The following is a 23,769-nucleotide window of genomic DNA, read 5'->3' on the forward strand; positions in this document are numbered from 1 at the left end:
CTGAAATTATAATGGGTTAAAATGCTGACCATTCAAAGCTAAGGCTGAAGCTGGTCAACAAGATACTTTGAACAGATAAAGTTCATACAAATACTGAAAATACTAAGGCATTTCACATCACTAGAACAGAATAGTTGTCCTTGGGTCTTTGTGTGCCTCCATTCTTGCTCTGTAGAATGAGGATATAAATTCAGGCTGGGAAACTAATTTAATTTATGTGGATGTACCTAAATATTGTACTGCTTACTAGGATAAAACAAGCCCTAAGTATTTTAGTAATACTGTGTTTAGAACTAAATTAAGGTTGTGTTCATGAAATAATATGACAGATTACGCTTTAAATAAGGATGAAGAAAGAAATAGCTGTACACTGTAAGGTCTCAAAGCCATGTTACTACTAGAATAGTGTTTCTTAAAAAGTCTGGTTGTGGCATGTCATAGTACCAGAGTTTAAAAGCTTGTCTGGATGTGTCTGTTTTCCACTTCAAGTCTCTGAAATTTTCACTGTATCTGTCTGTGAGAGTTACTTGTCTTCTGCCAAGGAAGATGCTTTAAAACTGTGCTTAACCATCTCTGAAAAGTGCTTTGAAAAAGGTAAATATATTTAACTCCTGGCATCTGTTTCACTGCTACACAAATCTCTCAAGGTATTTGGTGTTCCTGTGGCTCTTGCCTGCTACATCTCCAATTTCTTTGCAGCATTTTCAAAATGAGCATATCAGAACTACCTGTATTATTTAAAGTGGGGATCACTGCCAGGTGCAGAAATAATTTATAGTCTTTCTGCTCCTTCTTAATAGTCTCCCAATGATGCAGGATTATACTAGTGATTTTGGCAGTGGCTTTCTGCAGGAATGTAGGTTTTTCTCATAGTCTTCATGACTCGTGTTTAGTTTTTTGGGGAAGGCCAAATTCTGCAGATAGAGTGCTTTTCTCTATTTGTTTCAGCTGTTTTCTTCATTACAAGGATGACCTTAAATGACCTTAAAGTTCTGTATGCTTGGAGCCTGTCCATCATTACCATTATTAGAAGTGTGGTCCCTAAAAACTTTATTGCAATTAATGTAGATTTCTTTTTTTCAGATCACTGATTTTTATTTTTTTTAAAGGTAATCTATGTACTGTCATTGTCCCACAAGAAGCAGAGCCACTAAATATTTGCTTTATCTCAATTATATTTTGATTTGGTTTTCTTTTAGTTAACCAATTTACATGTGCTTAAACAACACCATATTATTTTAAATTGTTTTACATTTTTGATCGAGTTTTTCTAGAGTGTCAGATCAGTGCCATTCTAGGGTTGTTACAAGTCTGTCAGCAAGTTTTTAAGTTTCATAGCAAGTATTCATGTAATTTAAAAAGGTTTTTTCCACAAAACTTTTCCTCTTTAAAACTATTTCTCTATAAATCCTTGTGAATTGGTTTTACCATTAATCCGTAATGGAAAGGATAGTTCATTGCCAGATTTATGATCACCTGACCTTAAAGTATTGTAATATAATGAAAATCTATGGCTCTAGTCATATATTTTCAATATTGACTCAGTATTAATTTTCTTCTAATATCCTGGAATTGTACACTGTTCGACTTGTTGAAATTCAAAATCAATAACAAAGAAAAATCTATCTGTCAGCTTGTGTAGATGATCTTGGTTATGACACTTGATGATCCTCGGCTTTTGGCATTTTACTTTTACATATCTTTAAAAGAAGGAAGTATTTTGCATTTTTCAAATGTAGCTCTAATTTTAAAAATCTGTTACAAAGGAAATGTTGAGGTACATAATAAATACCTTATTTCAAAACTGTCTTTCACAGAAATATTGAAGCTCTGAAATAAGCAATGCTATATGAACTATGAAATCATAAAAATTATTATTACAATGTTATATAAAGAAATTGCTTCATAGGGCTACAATCTCAATTATATCATCAGTATTATAATTTTAAATGTACCTATCAACCATATGAAAACACGTTAGTGGCAGTTGAATATGTAAGATGCCAATAAATAATACCTTGCTTGTCTTTCATAAAATGGCTAAAGCTATCCACGTAATGATTTTGTATTTGTTGTTTGATAATGCTAAAGCAATCTAAACTATCAAAATATTTATTCCATCATCCCTATGTGATGGGATATATTGGGATAATTTGTTTACAAGGTTTAAGCATAGGTGAAAAGAAACATTAATTAAACAAGCAGACAGGATTTATGTTGTAGAAAATTTTTCTTGCAAATGAGTCACTGAATTTAAAGGTAGAGTCATAGAATCATAGGATAGTTAGGGTTGGAAAGGACCTTAAGATTATCTAGTTCCACCCCCCCTGCCATGGGCAGGGACATCTCACACTAAGCCATGTCACCCAAGGCTCTGTCCAGACTGGCCTTGAACACTGCCAGGGATGGAGCATTCACAACTTCCTTGGGCAACCCATTCCAGTGCCTCACCACCCTAACAGGAAAGAATTTCCTCCTTATATTTGATCTAAACTTTCCCTGTTTAAGTTTGAACCCGTTACCCCTTGTCCTGTCACTACAGTCCCTGAAGAAGAGTCCCTCCCCAGCATCCTTGTAGGCCCCCTTCAGATACTGGAAGTCTGCTATGAGGTCTCCATGCAGCCTTCTCTTCTCCAGGATGAACAGCCCCATATTCTAATTCAGATTGAATCAGAGCTTTGTCAGTGCATATAATAATTTTGGTAAAAAGTTTTGATGCAATTCAAAATGAAGAAAACCTATGAAACAATCAGAATTAGCACAGATTTCAGTAGAGCTGAATTATATAATCTGAAATTTATGGGCTTAACTACTGAAATAGTAATTTATATTTAGCTGAATTAGTGAAATTGTAAAATATACAACAGGAAATATACATATAGGAGTAATCTCATATGATAATATATATTTTATATATATAAACATTATATATATATATTTTATATATATATATTATATATATATATATAAAATCTCATATAATCTACTGAAAAGGAAAAAATTTATAATCATAGAATCACAGTATGGTTTGGGTAGGAAGGGAATCCTAAAGGTCATCTATTTCCAACCTCCCTTTCCCAGGCAGAGACACCTTCCAATAGACCACATTGCTCAAAGCCTCATCCAACCTGGCCTTGAACACTGCCAGGGATGGGGCAGCCACAGCTTCTCTGGGCAGCCTGTGCCAGTGTCTCACAAAGGCTAATACACAGGAATTAACCTTTTCTTAATAGCTGATCTAAATATACCCTCCTATATGTTCAGGAAGTTCTGTAAAGTTTGCATTCTCTGCAGTGCTGTTCAGCATGTTGCAAAAAAAATTCCCCACTACTCTATAATTACTGTCAGCCGATGAATTGCTATTATTATGTTGTCAGGCATCAAGAGTTACATACTAATGAAATGTCAAATTCAGCATACTGTTAAACATATGATAGGTTGCTGTAGAAAAATATTGATAAATGTTTTCTTCTTTATGCACTTAAATACGAAACACAAGAAAGTAACCATTTGATGCAGACTTTTGCTAAAAGTCTTTTGGCAGATGCTGCATAAAATGGTACTAAAGATATGGATTAGAAAATGTTGGTATTTGTGATTGAAAAATGAGACTAAATATCATGCACACGTGATAACTATGAAAATGCGTATCTCAAAGCAAAAGCATGTAAAAAGTTTCTGTTTAGGAAGAATATCACTTAAGCGATACAAAAAAAAAAAACATACTGAAAGTCTTCATGCAGAATTCATACACAAATTCTGCTCTCTATGGTAAGGAATTAAATAAGTGCCTATAAATTGGTATTGAATGGTACTTCAGAACTGGATTGCTTAGGTTCTAGGCTATCTCTGAGAAAGAATTTTTTAGAAGTAAAAAAAAAAAAAAGTTTTAAACCAACTTCTATGCTTATTCAGATATTGTGTTTTCACCTAAATTTATTTTTTCTACAATTTTTTAAAGCACAGAACTGTTACACTTCATAGACAACCAGTTGGTGGCTTGGGCTTAAGCATAAAGGTATGGATCCCTTCTCATTTCTTCTTTTAATTTTTCAGTACAGCTAATGCACTTCAGTCTTAATCGAGATCTCATGGTTAATACACATCTTTTACAGGGTGGTGCTGAGCACAAAGTGCCTGTCGTCATATCAAAAATATTTAAAGACCAAGCAGGTAACTTACATTTATGTTATTTACTTACACAGTACTGTAGTATATATGGATTGTTTTGAAAAATTAAATTCTCTTTAAACTGAGAATTAAAACACTTGTGGCTCACTCTTTCAGCCTTACGCTACCTTTGAGATATTCTGTAATGTCCAAAAGGTCCGCGTGCCTTTGTGCTGAATTCAAAATCTATTATCTTTTCAAGTCTTTAGGAGCTATACTTGCAATTTTACTGGTAAGTAATGGTTTCTGAAAACATATTTTTTACTGCAGTAAGACAGTTTTGTTGTAAACAAAGTCTTGAATGTTACTTTTGGAAACAAAACTGTGACATAGGAGATCTGCTGATGTACTTAATAACACAGTGAATAAAAAAAATACAAACCAGACATATTTTTTTCCCCACTCAATAATTCACTGCTATGTGATACGACTAACTGTGCCTAGTTGCAAGCAGAGAGTGATTTGTAATGTTTATTATGGTTATGATATCAGAAGATTTAAATCAGTGTAGTCTATCCCAGTTAAGTATTACATTGACATTTATCTAGCAAAAGGAACCTTTGGGAGACAGTGTCAGAGCTTGGACTGATTTTGGTTAAGTTGAAGAGCTGCACTGGAAAACAAAGGGGCTCCTCAGTAAGTTTCACATGGGTGGGCAGTGCCTTGAAACATGAACTAAGGGTCTTTTAGCTGATGAAAAACAAAGTCACATTTTCTTCTCTGTTAGATATGGATGTGGGGACTAGTTTGTTATTTTCTTTGCTGAGGCATTCTTTTACATATTTGAAGATTCAATGTGTTTGTGTTATAAGCTTCTATGTGTTTCCTCTCTTCTCTAGAGTAAATCTACGCATTTCATCTAATCTTTCCTGCAAGAAAAGACAGAGCAGAGCACTGTGACCCTCAGTGCATGTCCTGCTCCTTAAACAACTCAGAGCCACTGACACAATCTTTTGAATTCATCAGCCTCTCTTCCTGCTTTGCTGCAGTGGAGATTAAGCACATTTGCTTGGCAAGCCTCTTGCTTCACTAGCTCACAGGCTGTGCTTGGTTTTCTCCTCTTCATTTTCTTCAGGGGTCCTTATTTTGTTTGAAAAGTAATTACTTCAATATTATCATATTAATTAGTAAATAATAGTAATGAAGAGAGTATGTTCGAATTTATTTCACATATGAACTTGAGGGACTACTTCTGTTTTAAGATTCTAGCGCTTTAATGTTAGAGGTAACAATCTGGTAATATTATTTAAGGGAAAATAAGCGTTTTAAAAATACCTGCATTCTTTCTCCCTACTTATATATATGTTTTATGCATCTGGGAAAGTATTTATGTTGTATAAAATTAGAGGAGATGTTAAGCATGAGGGAAAGATGAGACTCATACAGAGTTATCTCAAACCAGATTTTGGACCGAACTTCTGTATTTTCCTAGTGTGAATAAATCACCAATTTTCATTGGGGATTTCATTCTACTTTCACTGTACAAGGTACTTATAACAGTGAAACTGATCGGCTAGCTTCAAAGGTGGCATTGAGTCAAGCAATGAAATTAGTTGCTGCTTCAAGCAAATATACTGAATTTTAAAAAATAAAAAAAAAGTTGTATCATGCAACTTTTGTTTCATGTATCATGTAACATTTGAAAATACATCAGAAGTGATTTCTTATCAGGAATTTTACTGTGATGGATTTTAAAATTCTCCTTACTGACTAAAGTACTGATTTTCTAAAAGTCTGATAACTTCTGATAGTTCTGTGAAATGTAGTGCCTGTTATATGAAACTCTGCAAGATCATGTTTGCACCTTTACTTTGTTAGGATACAGTACTATTTTATAGTTCTAAAGCTAAAAATATAAAAAGGAGTTGCTTGGTTTTTATACCTGTATAACCTTTGTGCTGTCCTAAAGAATGTAGTCAGCTAACTTTGTGTTCTTTAATTTTTTCAGATATAGGAGAAGTGATTTTGTTGGTATTGACCGTAAGCAGCAGCTGAAGGCATTTGCACTTCAGTTGTTGAGACAGGATGAATATTTCAATTGGATTTTATTTCATTATTCAACATAAGCACTTCTGTAGCACAACAGTAATAAATATTATTCTTGCAGTTTTTGACTGGCTTAGAGACCTCTTGGCTGTGATCACTATGTTTATAAATTCCAGTTTAAGTTACCCTAGTTCACTCTATTCAATAAGACTTTCCTTGAATGAGTTCACTGAAACATATGTAGAAACTCAATTCAAAAGCGTAACTTTGCATTTCTGAAAGACAAGATTAAGTGATCATTCAGTGCTGGAGACTAATGTGCAATGTATTACAAATCACAGGAACAATGTCTTGAGATTTTCCTGAGCAGTATTAAGTAAGAGCAAGTTTTGCTAGTGCCAATGACTCATCACTGAGTTTAAGCCTTTTACATTTTTCTGTGGATTCTGTCTTCCATTCTAACAAAGCTTACATTTTTTCATAACACCAAATCTTTTGGTAAAGTTAGTTTCTGAGGGACTGTGCCAGGCAGGATGAAAGCAAATAAATGCAGACACATTTACAAAATCAAAAGTAATGTCAAAAATTATCTACAAAATAATTTTAATCCTATTGGTTGTTACTTCACTTCAAAACAATGATTTTTTTCTCCTACCCATATATAAAATCATCCAGTTAATGCAGCATATTAGCAGCATGATTTATAATCTCCCAGGTGATTAAAAGATAGTAATGATGTATTTCTAAAACTGATTTATGCTTTCTTTAGTGTTTTTTTAATATTATTTAATACAGTATTGCTCTTCCTGTATTTTCCTTTGAAACTGGCTTAAGATAGAGTACATTGTGCTCTACCATTGTACAATAGTTGCACAAACATTGTGCAAGAGTTGGTGATTTGCTAAGAGCTTCTAGATGTTTATTATTTTTATGTATGTGTTAGAATTAGCATTAACAATTTGGTAAAAACTGCAGAAAGCTTACAATCAAATAGATGTAGAGTCTTATTCTCAGAGATGTGTAACTGAATATTTGAAAATTTGAAAGGCATCAGGTCAGGTTTACTTGTACAATGAATTTGTAAGAAATTTTGGCAGATCCACTAAGTAGAAAGAATCCTTAGACACAATATATGGGTAAATGAGCTTTCATGTGTTTCCATCTTTCTCAGATCTGTTACTCCCATTTGTAATTACTAAAGCATCTTTATGAACTTGTGGAACTTAAAGGGTGGGGACTGTAAAAACAAATGAACATTAAAATCTAACCTTGTCAACTTTCCATTTTCATGAGACATGCTGCAGTAATCTGGCTACTGCTGTTTGTTCTGCTCATCTCATCTAACATGTGGAGTCATACAAGCAGCAGCAATGAAACAGTACAGTGGGTTCAGCTCACTTAGGCATGCTGAAAATACTTAAGTAAAATTAAATAAAACTGGGTGGAATAGGTATAGTTTGCATTTTGCCAGTTTCAAAAAAGGTCTTCTCTTACGAGCTGAAATTCATTAAGAGCACAACTTGAAAACATTTTTCCTCCCTTTGTGATAAAAGTTGACTTCTATCTCACATTCTGCTGCATTGAACAATCCTCTATTTTATGTTTAGTCCTTTCTGATGAGGGTTGCTATATACCCTGGCAGGACTGGAATGAACTTGGGACATTCAGCCACTGAAACATTCTTGGCTTAAAACCATGTGCTCTACAAACACAGACTGTGTCCAACTATCACATCCTGGCTGCCTGAATTCAGGACCATCTGTTTGGAGGACATGGTGTCAGGTTGATGAGGGCTTTTAACAGTTTCATGTGCATTTAGGTGCCAAGCGAAGATTGTTTAGTATGGAAGCATATGTGATACTTCCCTTATAGGTATTTTTAATGTGTTGACTACAGTTATCCTCAAGAGTGGTAGAACTGGGGTAACCAAGCCTAGTCATAACAAGTTGGTGGACCTGATGAGAGATTACAGTCAATCTGCACAGCATGGTCTAGTTCATAGCTGATGTTCTTCATCCCTACAGCTGCCTTGGCTTCATCAGCCTGGGAGATTCATTCCACTGAGCCAGAAGGTCGAGATTAAGGATGATTTAAACCCAAATGGAGGCATTTGCATTTAAAAGGGAGTCAGAATAGATCACAAATTTGCATTAAGCTTTACACTAATGAAGGTGAGGACTGAACACAAGGCCATCTTTGAACATAAGAAAGGTCTTATTTCATCATAGACATTTAAAGTTGGATGGTATTTAATACCTGTACACTTGTTTCCTAATATCACTTACAAATTTCTTCAGTGGTTTTTTTAGTATTATTCATATTTTGTATATTTTTTTTTAATTATATTTGCCAATTTTATTACTGGAAAGCTAAATAAGAACAAATCTACTCACTGTTCTCTCCTTTGGACCAGTGCCTCCAGTTCTGTATTTATTTTCAGAAGTCATAGCATAATATTCTTAGCATATTGGATTTCTTTTATTATTGTTGCCTCCTCAAGAATAGGCAGGCCATAAAAGTCAGTACTTCTAAATAGAAATGACAGCTTAATGAACTGTTAAAGATCAGTCAGCAAGTAAAAAGAATGTATTTTGATCCGTGCTTCAGGAAAGAGTTTTTATTCAACCTGATAGTTGAGAACATACTTGAGGTCTAGTAGCATTCATTGTATATTTAGTGAGAAGCGTATAGGTAGATGAATTCTTGAGGTGAGGTTCTAGGATGACTTCTACTACTGGAATTTATTTTGAGGGTTAAACGCTAAAGCAAGACACTTAAATTATTGACCTAAATCAAATTAATTCTTTGTGTAGAAGGATGCAATGGGTTAATTTTTAGGTGATTATTTAACTGAACAGGCATATAAAATGAGGCAGTAAATGTTTTATTAGATGGTAATATTTTCATTGTTACAATGAAATAAATTATTCATAAATAATTCCTGGACAGAAGACAATTTGGGATGAAATATTTTTAAGTTTTGCTTAGCAGTTTTGCTTTGTTGTAGAATTTATGTTAATTTTTTGAATAGGATTTAAGAGCTCGATGAATCCAGAACTCATCTTTACAGAGAAAACCAAAGCATTCCCAGTTTAGGCCAGTTTGAAATTTTATTTCATTCCTTTGGTTTGGCTAAAAATCAGAAACAGCTCTAGAATTAAGCAGTTGCTTAGGTACTTTCCCAAAATGAGGCTTTATATATGTGTACATAGATACATGTTTCTGTCTAGAAATATGTGCATTGAGTTCCTGATACTGAAAAAGAATTGCATTCAGACAGTGTATTAATGAACAAATTCTTCTCCATGCATGTGAAGATGATCAACTTTCAATAATTAGTTTTGCACAACTGCACAACAACATAAAATGTCAGTTCTAAAGGTTCTTATTATGAATATTTTCTTCAGAGGGTGCATTTTGCAATTTATTAAACAAAAAGATAGATATAAAATCTGAAAAGCATTACTTGTAATTTCAGTAGACCTCTAATATTATGGTTATCATTCTTATACTCCAGACTAAATTGAAAAAGGTAAGAAAAATACATTCTTTTTTTCCAGTTGTCATCTGTTCCAGAGTTGTCATCTGTTGAGGTAGCAGTTGAGTGAATCAGCTGTGGCCAAAGGATGCCATTGATGTGTAGAGTTTCTGTTCTTTCTTCTACTCACCTCCCTCTGATTGACAATTTAGATCCCTTATGAACTGCAGAAATCTAATGAAATATTACCAAAATTTGCTATTTGAATTTGTTAGCACTACAGTCCAGGTTGAAAAAAAAAACGTTAATGGTAATTATTTGTCGTGGTTTAAACCCAACCACAAACCTCGTTCACTCACTCTCCCCACTTCCTGCCCTCCCCCTGCTCCTGGAGGGACGGAGAGGAGAATCGAAAAGAATGCAACTCCCACGGGTTGAGATAAGAACAGTTTAGTAACTAAGGTATAACACAAATCACTGCTGCTACCACCAATAATAATAATGCTAAAGGAAATAACAAGGGAAGAGAATACAACACCTCAGCACCAGCCAACAGATAACTCACCCCACTCCCCCCAGGCGAGTACTGACCGATACCTCGCCCAACCCTGCAGTCCCCCTAGCCCTTCCGGGTCACCCCCCGTTACATCCTGGGCATGACATGCTGTGGTATGGAATACCTCTTTGGTCAGTTTGGGTCAGGTGTCCTGTCTCTGCTTCCTCCCAGCTTCCCCTCCTCCCTGGCAGAGCAGGAGGCTCAGAAAGTCCTTGGCCAGACCAAACATTTGAGCAGCAACGAAAAACATCGGCGTTATCAGCTCTCTTCCCAGGTCAAAAAATGAAAACATAGCACCAGCTACTAAGAAGGAGAAAAATGACTGCTACTGCTGAACCCAGGACATTATTCCATGAAGAGAAATTAAAGAGCTGTATAATATTTTTTGATTCATATAATACGTTCAGGAGAGAACTTCCTGAAGTCCCTTCAAGGATGGGTAGTGTTTTGGACTTTGGATTTGGAACTTGCTTTTACCACAGAAACTGGTACAGAAACTGGAGAAGCAAGCAGCTAGACAGAAAACATCTTTTAACTGTGACAGAGATTCCCATTGCCTTGAAAGATACTAATTAAAAGAGTAAAACTTATCCAGCTGATTTTAAGGCTGAAGCAGTCAAGAGCAGTAGAGTATTTGATAGAAAGAAAAATGTAACAGCCCTTCTGCTTGGAGATAATGTCACATGGAATAATATGAGAAGTTTAATAACAACCTTTGGCAATTTCAGAAAAGTTCTATTTTTGATCTTTCCACTGTTCTGATCTTTCCCTTACTGGTTTCTGAACCAGAGACTTTTAAGGCTATTTTAGGAACTACATCTCTTTTTTTTCTTGTAATTCATTTAAAGCATGTGTTTCTTCTACATTTGGCATCCAACCTTAGTCTCCAAGTTTGTTTTTCAGCTATCATCTCTACAACTTTTAAAACTTTTTGGTATACTAGAATATAATTTAATGGAAACTTAGTTTCATAATTAGGGAAAAAAAGAAAGATTGAAGATGCCAAATTAAAATTTATTTCCTCAGATAATGTTACTTCTTCATAAATTGTCTAACTTAATATGATGTTATTCAGCTCTCAGCTCAGAAAGCCTCTTACATATGATATTAATCATACATCTTAGAGCTAACCTTATGCCTTAGAATATTGCAATTGTGCGATCAGATTGATCTTCCTTTACATTGTGCTGCATTCCTTTGTCAATTTTTTCAGCTAGTGATGAATTAATTTTGAAATGCATATGACTATCTTTACCTAAAAAAAATATTGTAATAATACTGAAAATATATAATTCTAGAATACTTAGGGTTGGGAAAGGACCTTAAGATCATCTCGTTCCAACCCCTTCTGCCATGGGCAGGGACACCTCACGCTAGACCATGTTGCCCAGGGCTCTGTCCAACCTGGCCTTGAACGCTGCCAGGGATGGAGCATTTACCACTTCTTTGGGCAACCTGTTCCAGTGCCTCACAGTAAAGAACTTTTTCCTTATATGTAACCTGAACTTCCCCCATTTAAGTTTGAACCCATTGCCGCCTGTCCTCACAGTCCCTGATGAAAAGTCCCTCTCCGGCATCTTTTAGCCCCCCTTCAGATACTGGAAGGCTGCTATGAGGTCTCCACGCAGCCTTCTCTTCTCCAGGTTGAACAGCCTCAACTTTCTCAGCCTGTCTTCATACGGGAGGCGCTCCAGCCCCTTTATCATCCTCATGGTCATTATCATGTTTTCAAGTTTAGATTGATTTTACACATAGAGTACTTAAGAGTTTCTAACACTACTGACTGTATTCTGAGAAAAAATGTACTTTTGCAATTTTAAATAGCTCTTCAGTGACTTTTAAGGAAGTGTTAGTTGTGCATGGCTAATAGAACTCTTTTTTTTTTTTATAAAATATAACTTGCTCATAGTCATAACTATTGCTTTTGCTTCTCAGTTATTGCTACCTATTTCTGATTTCTGTCCATGTAAGACGTATGAGTATTTTTACTTTTATTTTCAAACTCGAGGGACTTACAGCTGTGGTTAGGCAAGTATCCCAAGTAATAAATGACAGTAATAATGTGTCACTTTCAAATTTTCAGACAATACATTAAAAAAAAAAAAAGGCTTTGCTTTTCTTATTGTCACATCTTAGTTGTCATGATTTTTCTTAAAAAGGCAAAACTTTAAAGTACTTAACACTATTAATGTTGCAATTTTTCTTCCTTACTGTGAGTATTTTTCTATAAAGGTAAAATCAAATGATGAAGAAGTGAATGTAAAACTGGAAATATTTTTCTCTAGTATAAATTTATCTTGATAACCATTCCTGTGGGTTCTCTCTGCTGCACCATCTACGAGCTAATCTGAGCTACAATTTTCCTGTTCAATATTTTCCAACTCTTTTAGAATTAAAACATTTCATCTGAAAAAAGGTTTGTTATAGCAATTCATGTCTCATGTTTTCAGTGTGCTTTACTACTAACTGTAAAATCTCTATAAAATGGTCATAATTCCAGATATAATTATACACTCAATGATCATTTGAGAGTAGAATTCCGAATGGGGTGACAGAACTGCCCTTAAGGGACACTCACACTGAATGAAAATTAATGGAGAGAGAGAGATAGGAAATCAGAAACATAAACAGATACAGATAGATAAAGTGTAGGAGAATTAAAAACCAGTAATGGAACAGCAAAAATCATGTTTCATTGCACTACAATACTAGATGTGACACTAAAAATGGGAAGTATATATATGGTTAGAAATGTCCATCACTTCAGGGTTTTTCCACAGTGGAATCTGGCTTGGTTACCTTTTTCCAGCTGCGATCCTGCTATTCACATGTAATTTTGGAGGATGATTCTTCATAATTTCCCTGTCAGTTTTTACTCAGAACTTCAAGGAAAATTTGTCTGCTCCAAGTCTTTCTCTCTCATGATGCTTAGTCTTTTCTGTGAATACAGTTCCTGTGTCACAGAGCAGCAAGAAATCACATTTAATTAATTGTGTTTATTTCTGTAAAGGATTTGGATTTTTTTTTTATTCTCCCTTTCCCCAGTTTTCCCATCCAAAACAACATGGTTTTTATATGGAACAAAATAATCATTTTCACTTTTGAACACAGGAGTGCCAATATATTGCTATGAATCATGGTTTCCTAAATTCTCTCCTATTACCACTTCTAAGTGGCAAAAGGAGTTGCCTTTTGACCAACACACCTGTTTGGTCTTTATTCCCATCTCTTGCGCACATCAGATTTTCTGGATAGGATCCCTGCCCATGAATTTACCAATCATTCCAGTGCTACAAGAAAAACACAGCATTGTTTTGTCTACAGGATCCTATCTGGTGCAGTAGATGGAGCACGTTGCTAGCTTGTACATTGTCCTAGACAATTCCTGGTATCAATTCCAGGCATGCGTTGCAATATGCCAAACTGTAAAGACTGCTATGTCCAGTTCTCACTCAGATGCTTGGGTAAAAGATAGAGTCTTTCCTGGTGATGCTTGTGGTGTCTGTTATTCTTTGTATAATCCAAGCTGAAGAGAAAACTGTTCTGACTTCCCAGGCCAACCCATATTTATCTTGTTTTAACTTTGCAGATACAATGCTGTATATTATGCAGCTATGCAAAGTGCCAGCTAAAATACTTTTCTACAGGATGGCCTCAACAGTCCCATAACCTATTCTCAGAGTAGCATTTTTATTCAGTGATCTTCTGTGACTCAGCTGGAGATTCATTCTGCCATTAAGGCATTCATAATCAGGAGGATCAGTGGCAATTTCTGTAGCACCGCTGGATATCCTTCTTATTAATTCACATAATGCCCGTTTTTATCTCTCCAAACCTGTGGCTCCCTGCCTATATAATGTTTGTGTGGCAAGCTTTCAGTAGCAAGGAAGCTAGGTTTGGCTTCTGTGCGAAGCTGCTAGAAGCTTCCCCCATACCTGACAGAGCCAATGCCAGCCAGCTCCAAGACAGACCCACTGCTGGTCAAGGCCAAGCCCAAGCACAAGCCCATCAGTGACAGTAGCAGTGTGCCTGGGATAATTTAAGAAGGGGAAAAAGCTACTGTGCAACAGCAACTGCAGCCAGAGAGTATGTAAAAAAAAACCAGCCCTGCAGACACCCAGGTCAGTGAAGGAGGAGAGGAGGAGGTGCTTCAGGCAATGGAGCAGAGATTCCCCTGCAGACCATGGTGCAGACCATGGCGAGGCCGCCTGTGCCCCTGCAGCCTGTATGGATCCATGGCAGAGCAGGGGGATGCCTGAAGGAGTCTGTGAACCTGTGAGAAGCCCACACTGGAGCAGGCTCCTGGCAGGAGCTGTGGCCCCATGGAGAGAGGAGTCCACACTGGAGCAGGTTTGCTGCAGGACCTGTGACCCTGCGGGGGACCCACGCTGGAGCAGTCTGTTCCTGAAGGTCTGCACCCTGTGAAAGGGACCCACACTGGGGCAGTTCATGAAGAACTGCAGTCTGTGGGCAGGACTCATGTTGGAGAAGTCCATGGAGACCTGTCTGATGTGAGAGGGACCCCATACTGGAACAGGGGAAGAGTGTGAGGAGTCCTCCCCTGTGGGAGGTAGTTTTCAATGTTTGGGTTAATATAGTTGTGTTTAAAACATAAATTAAAAATGCCAAACTGCCTGTCTTAGATAAATAGAGTAGGTTGGAGCTGGTCTATCTTTACAGTCATGACTATAGTTACGTCCAGTTAATGTGCGAAGAAGGAAAAATGCATCTGGATGACTTTGAGAAGTCTCTTGCATTTTCTATTGATTCAATCTAGTTTCTTAACCAGCCTTTTAGATTTTCTTTATGCACTGAAATGCATGTATTTAAAGTAAAGTTTATGAATTGAGAGGTCCCTGAAGTCAATGCAGCTTATTGTGTGATTTAAGCAATGTTTGGTGCATCACTAACAGTGTCAAAGGACATAGTACCTGGTATGTTTCTTGTGTGCTTCAGGAATTCAACAAAAATTGAGTGAAAATATGTATTATGATTAATCTTGAAAAATATGAGGATGCCATATTACTTACAGACTCATTGCTTCAACATAAGTACCTTTGGGTTTCACTGCTGCTTTCATCCTACTTCGGTATCATTTGTGAATGTGCAGCATTAAACCTTTTTTGAAGATAATTAAGATACAAAGTGCTGTAGCACTAAGTGCTGTAGCATGCACTTCATTTTCTTTCACAGCCTGGTACATTTTTGCTTATTACTACTTTGTGCTTATTTCCTTTCAAGCTTTTTTTTTTTTTTTTGGCGTGTTCAATTCACTGCTACTGAAATAGTACTTCAAGTAAAACTTCAAGATGCATACTGGATTCTAAAGAAGTTATATATGCTGTTTCTCTGAATAAGGTTATATGCTGCTTAGTATTCCAAAGCTCTTTTTTGAGTGTTTTGTTTTTAGTACTGACTCATTTTACACATAGTGACGGATAATTGTGGAGCAGCCTTTCGTAGACACCTTTGTATATGAGGATGTTACAACTGGGAGAAAAAAGTCCCACATAGCCTGGAACCTTTTACTTAATATTTTTGAATTGTAAAGAATATATGATTTAATGAAAACATTAGTAGATGTCTTCAGATTTAAAATATGCCTTAGAGAAACAAGACTACCTCTTTGTCTCTTTTGAAGGAGTTTTTCCAATCGATATATTTCTAATATGCAATATAGTAAACTATAATGTAACTTCTGCATCATAGTGACATGTCCTCTATAAATTTGTTTTGTGCAAAATATTTTTCTTTAAAATCATCATTGATTTTAAATTTGACAATTGGCTAAACCCAAAGTGTTTCATCGCAGACATGCAAACATAGTTTGCCAGAGTACCATCACTGGCTGTGATGGCAGCAGCTATTGAGATGTCTACATTATTTGGTTAGTTTGCAGTATAATGTGCTTTTGGAGCAAATTCCATGTTTGTCCTCATTTTCTGTGCTTTGTTTCAGTTCACAGAAAGTTTGGCACCAACCACATAATGCTGCTTCTCTCATTTACTTATCTGGACAGATCTGATTGTGTGTAGAGACTTAGCAAGCAGGATATAATTGCTTTGTGCTCTTAGGCTATAAAATTTATTGGCTATCACACACAGTAGGTAGCTGGGGGTATTGCAGTACTCATCATCCCTGTGGAATTACCAATGAGTCCTTACTAACCTGGCAGTCAACAGTCAGGTGGGAAAGGTTCAGCCTCTATTGCTCCCTGGAAGAGATTTGTCTTCAGTGATGCTGAGTTACCGTCCTCCAGCTCCATGGTTTTCTTCCTTGAATTTTATACCTTGTCATGTCAGTGCTTTTCCTCTTCAAGTTTTGAGCTGCTAACTAGACCCATCTCAAAAAGTTTAGCTGTGTCTGGAATTGTTCCTTTCCTGTTTTGCATTGATAGCATTCTATGTATTTTGTTATAACTTGTTAAACCAAGCAGTTTTCTCAGCAGATTTAAACGAGATTGTGCAGCTGTCTAATTGTGTTGTTATGCAGTGGGTCATGGATAGCTGAGCATCCAGGAGCATGGTGATACTTACCTACCTGCCTATCTTCATGATGCTCTCTTCCATCAGGATCTCATCTTTCACTCAAACACTTTCTGGCTCAGTACACTTTATCCACCAATCCTACATTTTTCTGTTTTCACCTCTTACAGAAATTCTTTCCAAACATCTCTTGCATCCCCACCCCTTTTTCTTTTATGGTGCTTCTTTTTGCAATATTGATCTTTCCAATTGATCTTTCCAATGGCAACAGCTGCTTTAGCCTCCCAGAAAAGCCAATAAGACAGGGCCTCAGGAAAACAGTGCTACCTGCAGTTCGTGCGTGCCATCCTCATCACATCTGTGGATCAGCTGTCTGGTACTTGATCTGTAAATACTTGAAGTATAAATAAGCACATCTGCCTTCCTACAGATTGTTGGAGTATGAGTCCTACTGCAACCCACACACAGGCAGAATAATAGCTGGGGACTGGCATATTAGGGGTGTCCTCCTAAAGCAGTTTGAGAACCCACTCTCCCTGTGTTAGACCTCGTTCAGCTGATCTCCAGGCTCTGCACTGATTCAAGTTGCAGGCTTTTGTTGCATATACTTGTAAGCAAAACTTCTCCACTCAGTTCTGACCCAATCACTCACAGTAAGCAAGGCATGCACCCTTTGACTTTATCCTTTTGCGTTTTCCCACAACCGGAATTTCAAACACGCACCCTCTTTGTTCTATCCCAAATTAAACTGTGCTCCCACTTTCCTAATACAGCACAATGGCCCCAATATAAGCATTAAATGAAAAATTACTATATTTTTCACTAGTGGTATATGTATTACTAACATCTTAAACAGAAGTTTAGCATTGAGATACCCAAGCTAATGTTCAGCACCTCTAGCTATGCATGTACCCAGTATAGGCTACTTCCCATTGCTTAGTGATGCTTTTCAACTGCTTTAATTCAGTTGCATTTCTGTACATAGATCTCTTTTCTCTACCAGCCATTGTAAATTGTGCTCATATTTTTGAGTACAAAGCAGCATAAGAAGTGGGTAAAGGCCTTCAATGCAACTTCTAGTCTGGTATTTAAAATAAATAGTGAAATATTTCCTAAGTACTGATAAAAGTATGGCTAATGAACTGTTATCTTTTATCTGCCAAAAGAGTGGTGCTAAATCTATTGGAAGGGTAAATTTTATATGAAAAAGTTATCGTGTACCAAAGGTACATTTGTAGTGGCTACAGCTATATTGCAGAAATGGTAAAAATAGTCTATGAAGTTTTTTCTTTATTTTTAACTCAATTTCCATCTCTCAATACTGTTAACATTTATTGCATTCTTCAAAGCCTCAAGCTGTGACCGTGTAAGATCCATATATAAGACGAGTATGCCTTATTTAATTATATCAGTCTTAGCAGGGTCAGAGCCTTACTTTCAATTAAGAAGTGCATTCTAAGGGATAAACATCCTCAAATTCCCCTAAAAAGTAAACAATTGACACGTTATAAAAATCACCTCAAAAATGTCATTGCTTGTACCTGCACAGAATCGTTTGCAGTTTCATAACTTTATTTCCAACCAGTCTGTAAGGCAGGAAGCATACCAATTACAGACTGGAATAATGTATTTTGTTATTCTCAAGAGCAAAGCTAACTCCAACTTCATGTTAAAGACTCGTATTAAATTCTAGGCACAACCTCTTTAATTATAGCGGTCCCTGTAAATTTGTTCAGTGGGAAAGGAACTGCTAAGTAGTTTCAGGAATTGTTATTTCCTTTTTGTGAAAGAATAATGAAAAGTGTGAATCACACTTTCCACATAATTTAATGAAATCTTTCATTAGTGAGAAATGACATTTGTATTCCATTTTAAATAAGTTATTTGTGCTTGGAAAGTAACTCTGTTAACTTGTTTAAAATTGCTAAGAATCTATTACCTTTGTAGGATGAATACTGATTGTTGTGCCGTTGGTATCTTCACAACCAAATCATTTGCAAATGAAGGTTACAAACAGCATGCTAAACCAGTTGCTGGAAGACAATATAGCATTATTTTTCTGTACTACTTTTAATTAAATGTATTCCTTCTGTAATCCCACAGCTGACCAAACAGGAATGTTATTTATAGGAGATGCAATAATACAGGTCAGTAAATATTCAGTTTTTCCACAGACATTTGTTTCATACTTGCCTTTATGATTATTTCGTTAACTTGCACATTACAAATCATTTTCTCCCTATCAAATCTGTTTTTAGGTTAATGGTATAAATGTAGAAAGTGCTACCCATGAAGAAGTGGTAAGTCATTCCACTTTCATTTTTTTTTAAATAGTGTACAATGTCCTGTGTCCGTATTGTTCTGTTTCTAGCCTTGTTTCACATGGGCTTGCTCTTTTTACTATACAGACAAAGTGCTATAGTCAGGTTTCTCATATGTGTGATTATTAGAAGCTTGATTTTGGCTGTTAGCATTTGTTATAGTTTCTGCACTCTTACTGTGACTGTAAGATGCGCACTTGACACAGATGTACTATTCCAAAGTTGAGTATTCATCATTATAGTTTTTACATCCCTTAGATAAAACAAGCATTTCAAAGCACAAAATAAAGCAAAAATGAAAAATGCTGGCTGGTTATTTCTGTTCTGTTCAGTGGAGTGCAACTGTTTATCCCAGAATAGAAGCTTTATCAGTTTTATCATATGATCTTTTGTTTTCCTGTATACTGGGCTGCTTGCCACAAAAATTCAATAGAATGCAAATTAAAAACTAAAAGGCCTTTCCGATTTAAGAATGGTGAAAATATGAAGAATGTGCACTACCTTTTTTAGGATGCTACTGTCCTTCGAGTGATTACAATCAGTCTTTCAGGGGTTGAAAATAAATTGAATAGTCTTTTTATATACATTTATTTATTATACGTATGTGTATATAGATATGTGTTTGTGCACAGATAGATACAGTCTTTATGGATTATGCCTTAGGTATAGCATCTGATCTACTGGGATTGCAGGTGCTCCTAAGGGAGGTACCTGCTGTGGTAGTACATTTAAATGATAATAAAATTCTCACCTTCTTAGCACTGCAGGAACAGTGATTGAATTCGTTTAGTAAAGACAGCACTTAAAAATTAGAATATGTGAGGTGGGTGTCATGATCCTGCTCAGGTATTTAAAAACTTTGTTTCCTGTTGCTTTCAGTACAATTGAAAGGGACTCAACTTTTGTAAGTCTTATCCTTTCATGCACTGAGAAATAGAAAATCTAATTAATGTTTTACTACCTATTTCTAAATGTGCACTTGTGTGAGAACATGAAGATTCCTTATGGGTAATGTATAAAGGAACACTTATTTTATGAAATGGTGTAATAATTTAGCTTTTGCCCTATTTATATTTATGTACAATATACATTATTATTGTGGACTGTAGTGCACTGCACAAGGCTTCTGTTTCAGATTAAGAATTCTCGAGCTCCAGAAGTATACACAGCAATAACACTAGTGTACAATGTTAAACTTTCTAAATGCTTTGACAAGAATGGGAAGAATCAAGAAAGCAGAGGTGTTACATTAAATCTCATCTCATTCTGTAAGTGATTTTAAGATGCTATTTATCAGACTTTGTCTAAGTTTACTAGGAAGCAAGAAATGCATTCAAACACTGGCTCTTTTTGATGGTATCAATAGGACTAAGATGCGCTTTGTGTCTTCAAGACAGAGTGCACATGTTGGACACATCCAAATCCCTAGTTAGTCCTCCCAGAGTTTATAAGGCTATAGATAATAAATAGCCATAGTAAAGAAATGTTGTACCCAAAAAGACCATGCCCACTTGCAAGAGAATTAACAGAAAACAAAGATCTCAACTTCAAGCTGGGAGGAGATTAAGGCACACATCTGTGTCTTGGTTTTCATGGGAAAACCAGTGTGTGTGTATTGCAGTGACACACTGAAAAGGCCTTTTGCCACAGCATGCTGTGGAATGCAGTCACAGTTTCTGCATAGCTTTTGAATCTGGTGTTATTCAGTTTAGAGGAATCTTAAGAGTGAAGAATGGAATTATGGTCACCAGTTCTAGCACAATATGCTGACTACTGCTAGTGCTTTCATTTTCATGGTAATGTTCAAGAAATGCACTGAGGTCTTCCAGTGAGTTTTATTTGCTTAAAAGGGAAATTACTAAAATGTTTTTTACATTGCTTTATGGAATTAAGATGGCAGGATTTCTTTTGGAAAAAAATAAAATAGGGAACTACTTTCTTCTAAATACTGCTTCTGTAGTATTTGCAGTGCTTAGATGCTTGCAGTCAAACCTGAAATGAAAAAAAAAAAAAAACCCAGAACAAAACAACGTATCAATAGTTACTCTATATTACCTATCAGAGCAGACAAGAGGTAAGACTGAATTTACATCCTTCTTCTTTACATCACTTCCAACAATTCTGTACCACATAGCCTTGATAGGCCACTGCTTTTGCTGTAGTGATGAATGCTGACTTGGTAATGGATGGCTTAAATAAGGTTTATGAGCTTCAAGGCTTTTTCTAAGGATTCATACCTAGACTTATGATTATGAAAATTTTATTGGATTTCATTTGAATGTTTAGTGGCTACTTCCCATTCTTACTGACCTTTTTTCTCTCATTGATTCTTCCAGTTATTTCTTGCAGTTGGGAAACAGAGTTTACCCCGATGTTTGGTCTAACCTGAAAAAAAACCAAAAACAAATAACCAACAATAGTAGTAAATTTTTAACTGGTTTATTTCATTTATGAGATTGACTGTATGGGGATAAAGCCAGTTCACACTCACTCTGTGTGCAATGTTTTTTCTGTCTGCAGTGCAAGACAGGATAGATAAAAATTGTTACCCCCTATCGCTTATTTATTGGGAGTTATCAGTCTATTCATTAACAGCTGTGCCTCAGAACAGTGTCTGTAGCAACCATAAATGACATGGGCTTTGACAGTCTTATCAGCGAGGCAGAAATTACATGGGCAGAGGAGCTACACTTGCTTTTACTACTTGGAGGTGATCTATCTAGGTTAAGATAAGGTACAGCTGCATGATCTTTTGGTCCATTTTTTGCATTGATTAATAACATCTGTATTAATAATTCTGTATTGGTGAACTGCCCTCCTGCTGCTTGTATTATTATAGCACATACAAAACTCTAAACTTCCCAAAAGTTACTTCTCACAAAATGCGAATTTATACCTCTTAAAGATTGTTTTTAAGTACCAAGTAAGTGCTCCTGAGCTGTTGATGTTAACACACCTATGCTGCAGTGGTGAGGAATGACAGAGAAATACATAACAATGCTTTTTGCCCTGTACATGGTAATCCGGTATAAGCATTAAACAAAACTGCCTGGAACAGCTGTAGGCTGTATGACTGAAAGAAGCTCCAGAAGGAAGAGAGATCTCTATGGTCCAGGAGATAGGTCTGCAAAGAGACATTTCTACTACTGCAACCTGCTATCATAATCGGACTGCAGTTAGATAAATGGTTAGAGGAGGGGCTAATTCTGTGGGATCTGAAATGAGGTGGGCTACTGCCAAAGTTCCTGAGAGAATGGAAGTTGTCTGATTTCTTATTTTTATCAAAACTATGTCATTGCATTTTTATGAAATAATGGTTGAAATTTGTCATCCAAAATAAAAACCTCCTTATTTGAACATAGTGGTTTTGTAATTGAAAAGAAATGCTTCAGAAAGAAGGGTTCATTTAATGTCCATAGGTTTTCAGGTTATAGGAGTCAGTATTTGCTGTTTGTAGATGGATCATGTCAGTAGTGGTGCGCTTGTCTGCTGTCAGCTGATAGCTTTGGGTTTGGGCACCTAGAAAAAACACTGAAGTGTTTCAGTGTATTAAACTATTAATATAGTAGCTTAGTGATTAAACGTACTTGTCCAGAAAGCAGGACTTTAAGGATGGAGGACTCACCTGATTTAGGGAAGTCATACTATCAGTGAAAGAGTGCCCGATTTTCTAAGTGTGTCAGTCAGGTTAGGCGAGAGGCATTCAAACAGTTCTGTTCAAAAAGCTCAGCAATGAAGCCTGCACAGCCTAAGTTCACACTGGGTTATATTTTACACTTAGTATTGTTATCATCATACTAAGTATTTAATTAATGGAAGCCCATCAAAAGTTATTGAATAATTCTTTTGGGTTACTTTATTTTCATCTGGCACCATGATCTATTCAGTTATCCACTTCAAGATGTGACTTTTGAAATGTCATCCTCCCATATAGTTTGAACCTTGCAGCTAGTATTCTGGGTAGTGAAGACTCTTGTAAATACCTAACTCAAGATTATGAATTGTACAGTGTGATCCAAGGGACTACTTACTGGGTCTGTCTGGGATGGAGTTAATTTTCTTCATAGCAGCCAGGATGGTGCTGTATTTTGGTTTGTTAATATCACACCAGTGTTTTCATTGCTGCTCAGCAGTGCTTGCACACCGTCAAGGCTTTCCCTTTTTCCCATTCTTCCCCCTTTCAATAAATAGGCTGGGAGTGGGCAAGAAGTTGGAAGGGGACACAGCCAGGAGAGCTGACCCCAAGTGACCAAAGGGGTATTCCGTACCATATAACATTATGCTCGGCCGTAAAAAGTGTGAGGAGATTTTTCTGGGGGAAGCAATCAATGCATGGAGGCTGGCTGGGGATCAGTCTTCTTGTAGGACTTGTAGTGAGTGATTGTCTTTGCATCACTTTTTTTTGTTTTTACCTTTGTCTTTGCTTCACTTACTAAACCATCTTTATCTTGAAGGGTTTGTTGCTTTTGTTCTTCCTATTCTCTCCCCTAATTTCTGCCTGGGGGGTGGGGGAGTGAGCAGGCTGCTGTGTGGATGCTTAGCCGCTGCCTGGGGTCAACCCACCCCAGACTTCTAAAAGGGATGCTGGTGGAAAAGGTAAAGATACTGAATTACTACACTAGTCCCAGCCATAGCGATAAGCTATTAAGGGGCAGAAGCAGGTATGTGATTCTTAGGCTTTTTGGTGTTGGACTGTTGTTTTTTTCCTGTTTTGTCTTTTGGTGCTTTGATTTTTTTTTTTTTTTGTATTGTTGTTCTAACAAATATTTTCAC

The 23,769-nt window shown here is 36.4% G+C and overlaps 1 protein-coding gene across 7 annotated transcripts in view; it reads left to right on the forward strand.

Moving 5' to 3' along the window:
- Positions 1 to 23,769, forward strand: part of SNTG2 (syntrophin gamma 2) — a 268,538-nt gene that overhangs the window by 121,187 nt on the left and 123,582 nt on the right. For 6 of the 7 annotated variants that reach the window (XM_065679173.1, XM_065679175.1, XM_065679174.1 and 3 more), the window contains 4 exons: positions 3,962 to 4,018; positions 4,116 to 4,173; positions 18,779 to 18,822; positions 18,934 to 18,975. In XM_065679173.1, coding sequence (XP_065535245.1) covers positions 3,962 to 4,018; positions 4,116 to 4,173; positions 18,779 to 18,822; positions 18,934 to 18,975 — 201 coding nt within the window. The remainder of the gene's footprint in view (positions 1 to 3,961; positions 4,019 to 4,115; positions 4,174 to 18,778; positions 18,823 to 18,933; positions 18,976 to 23,769) is intronic. The other variant, XM_065679179.1, reaches the window with a different exon arrangement.

Source organism: Lathamus discolor, chromosome 5, assembly GCF_037157495.1.
Source record: "Lathamus discolor isolate bLatDis1 chromosome 5, bLatDis1.hap1, whole genome shotgun sequence".
Classification (NCBI taxonomy): Eukaryota; Metazoa; Chordata; class Aves; order Psittaciformes; family Psittacidae; genus Lathamus; species Lathamus discolor.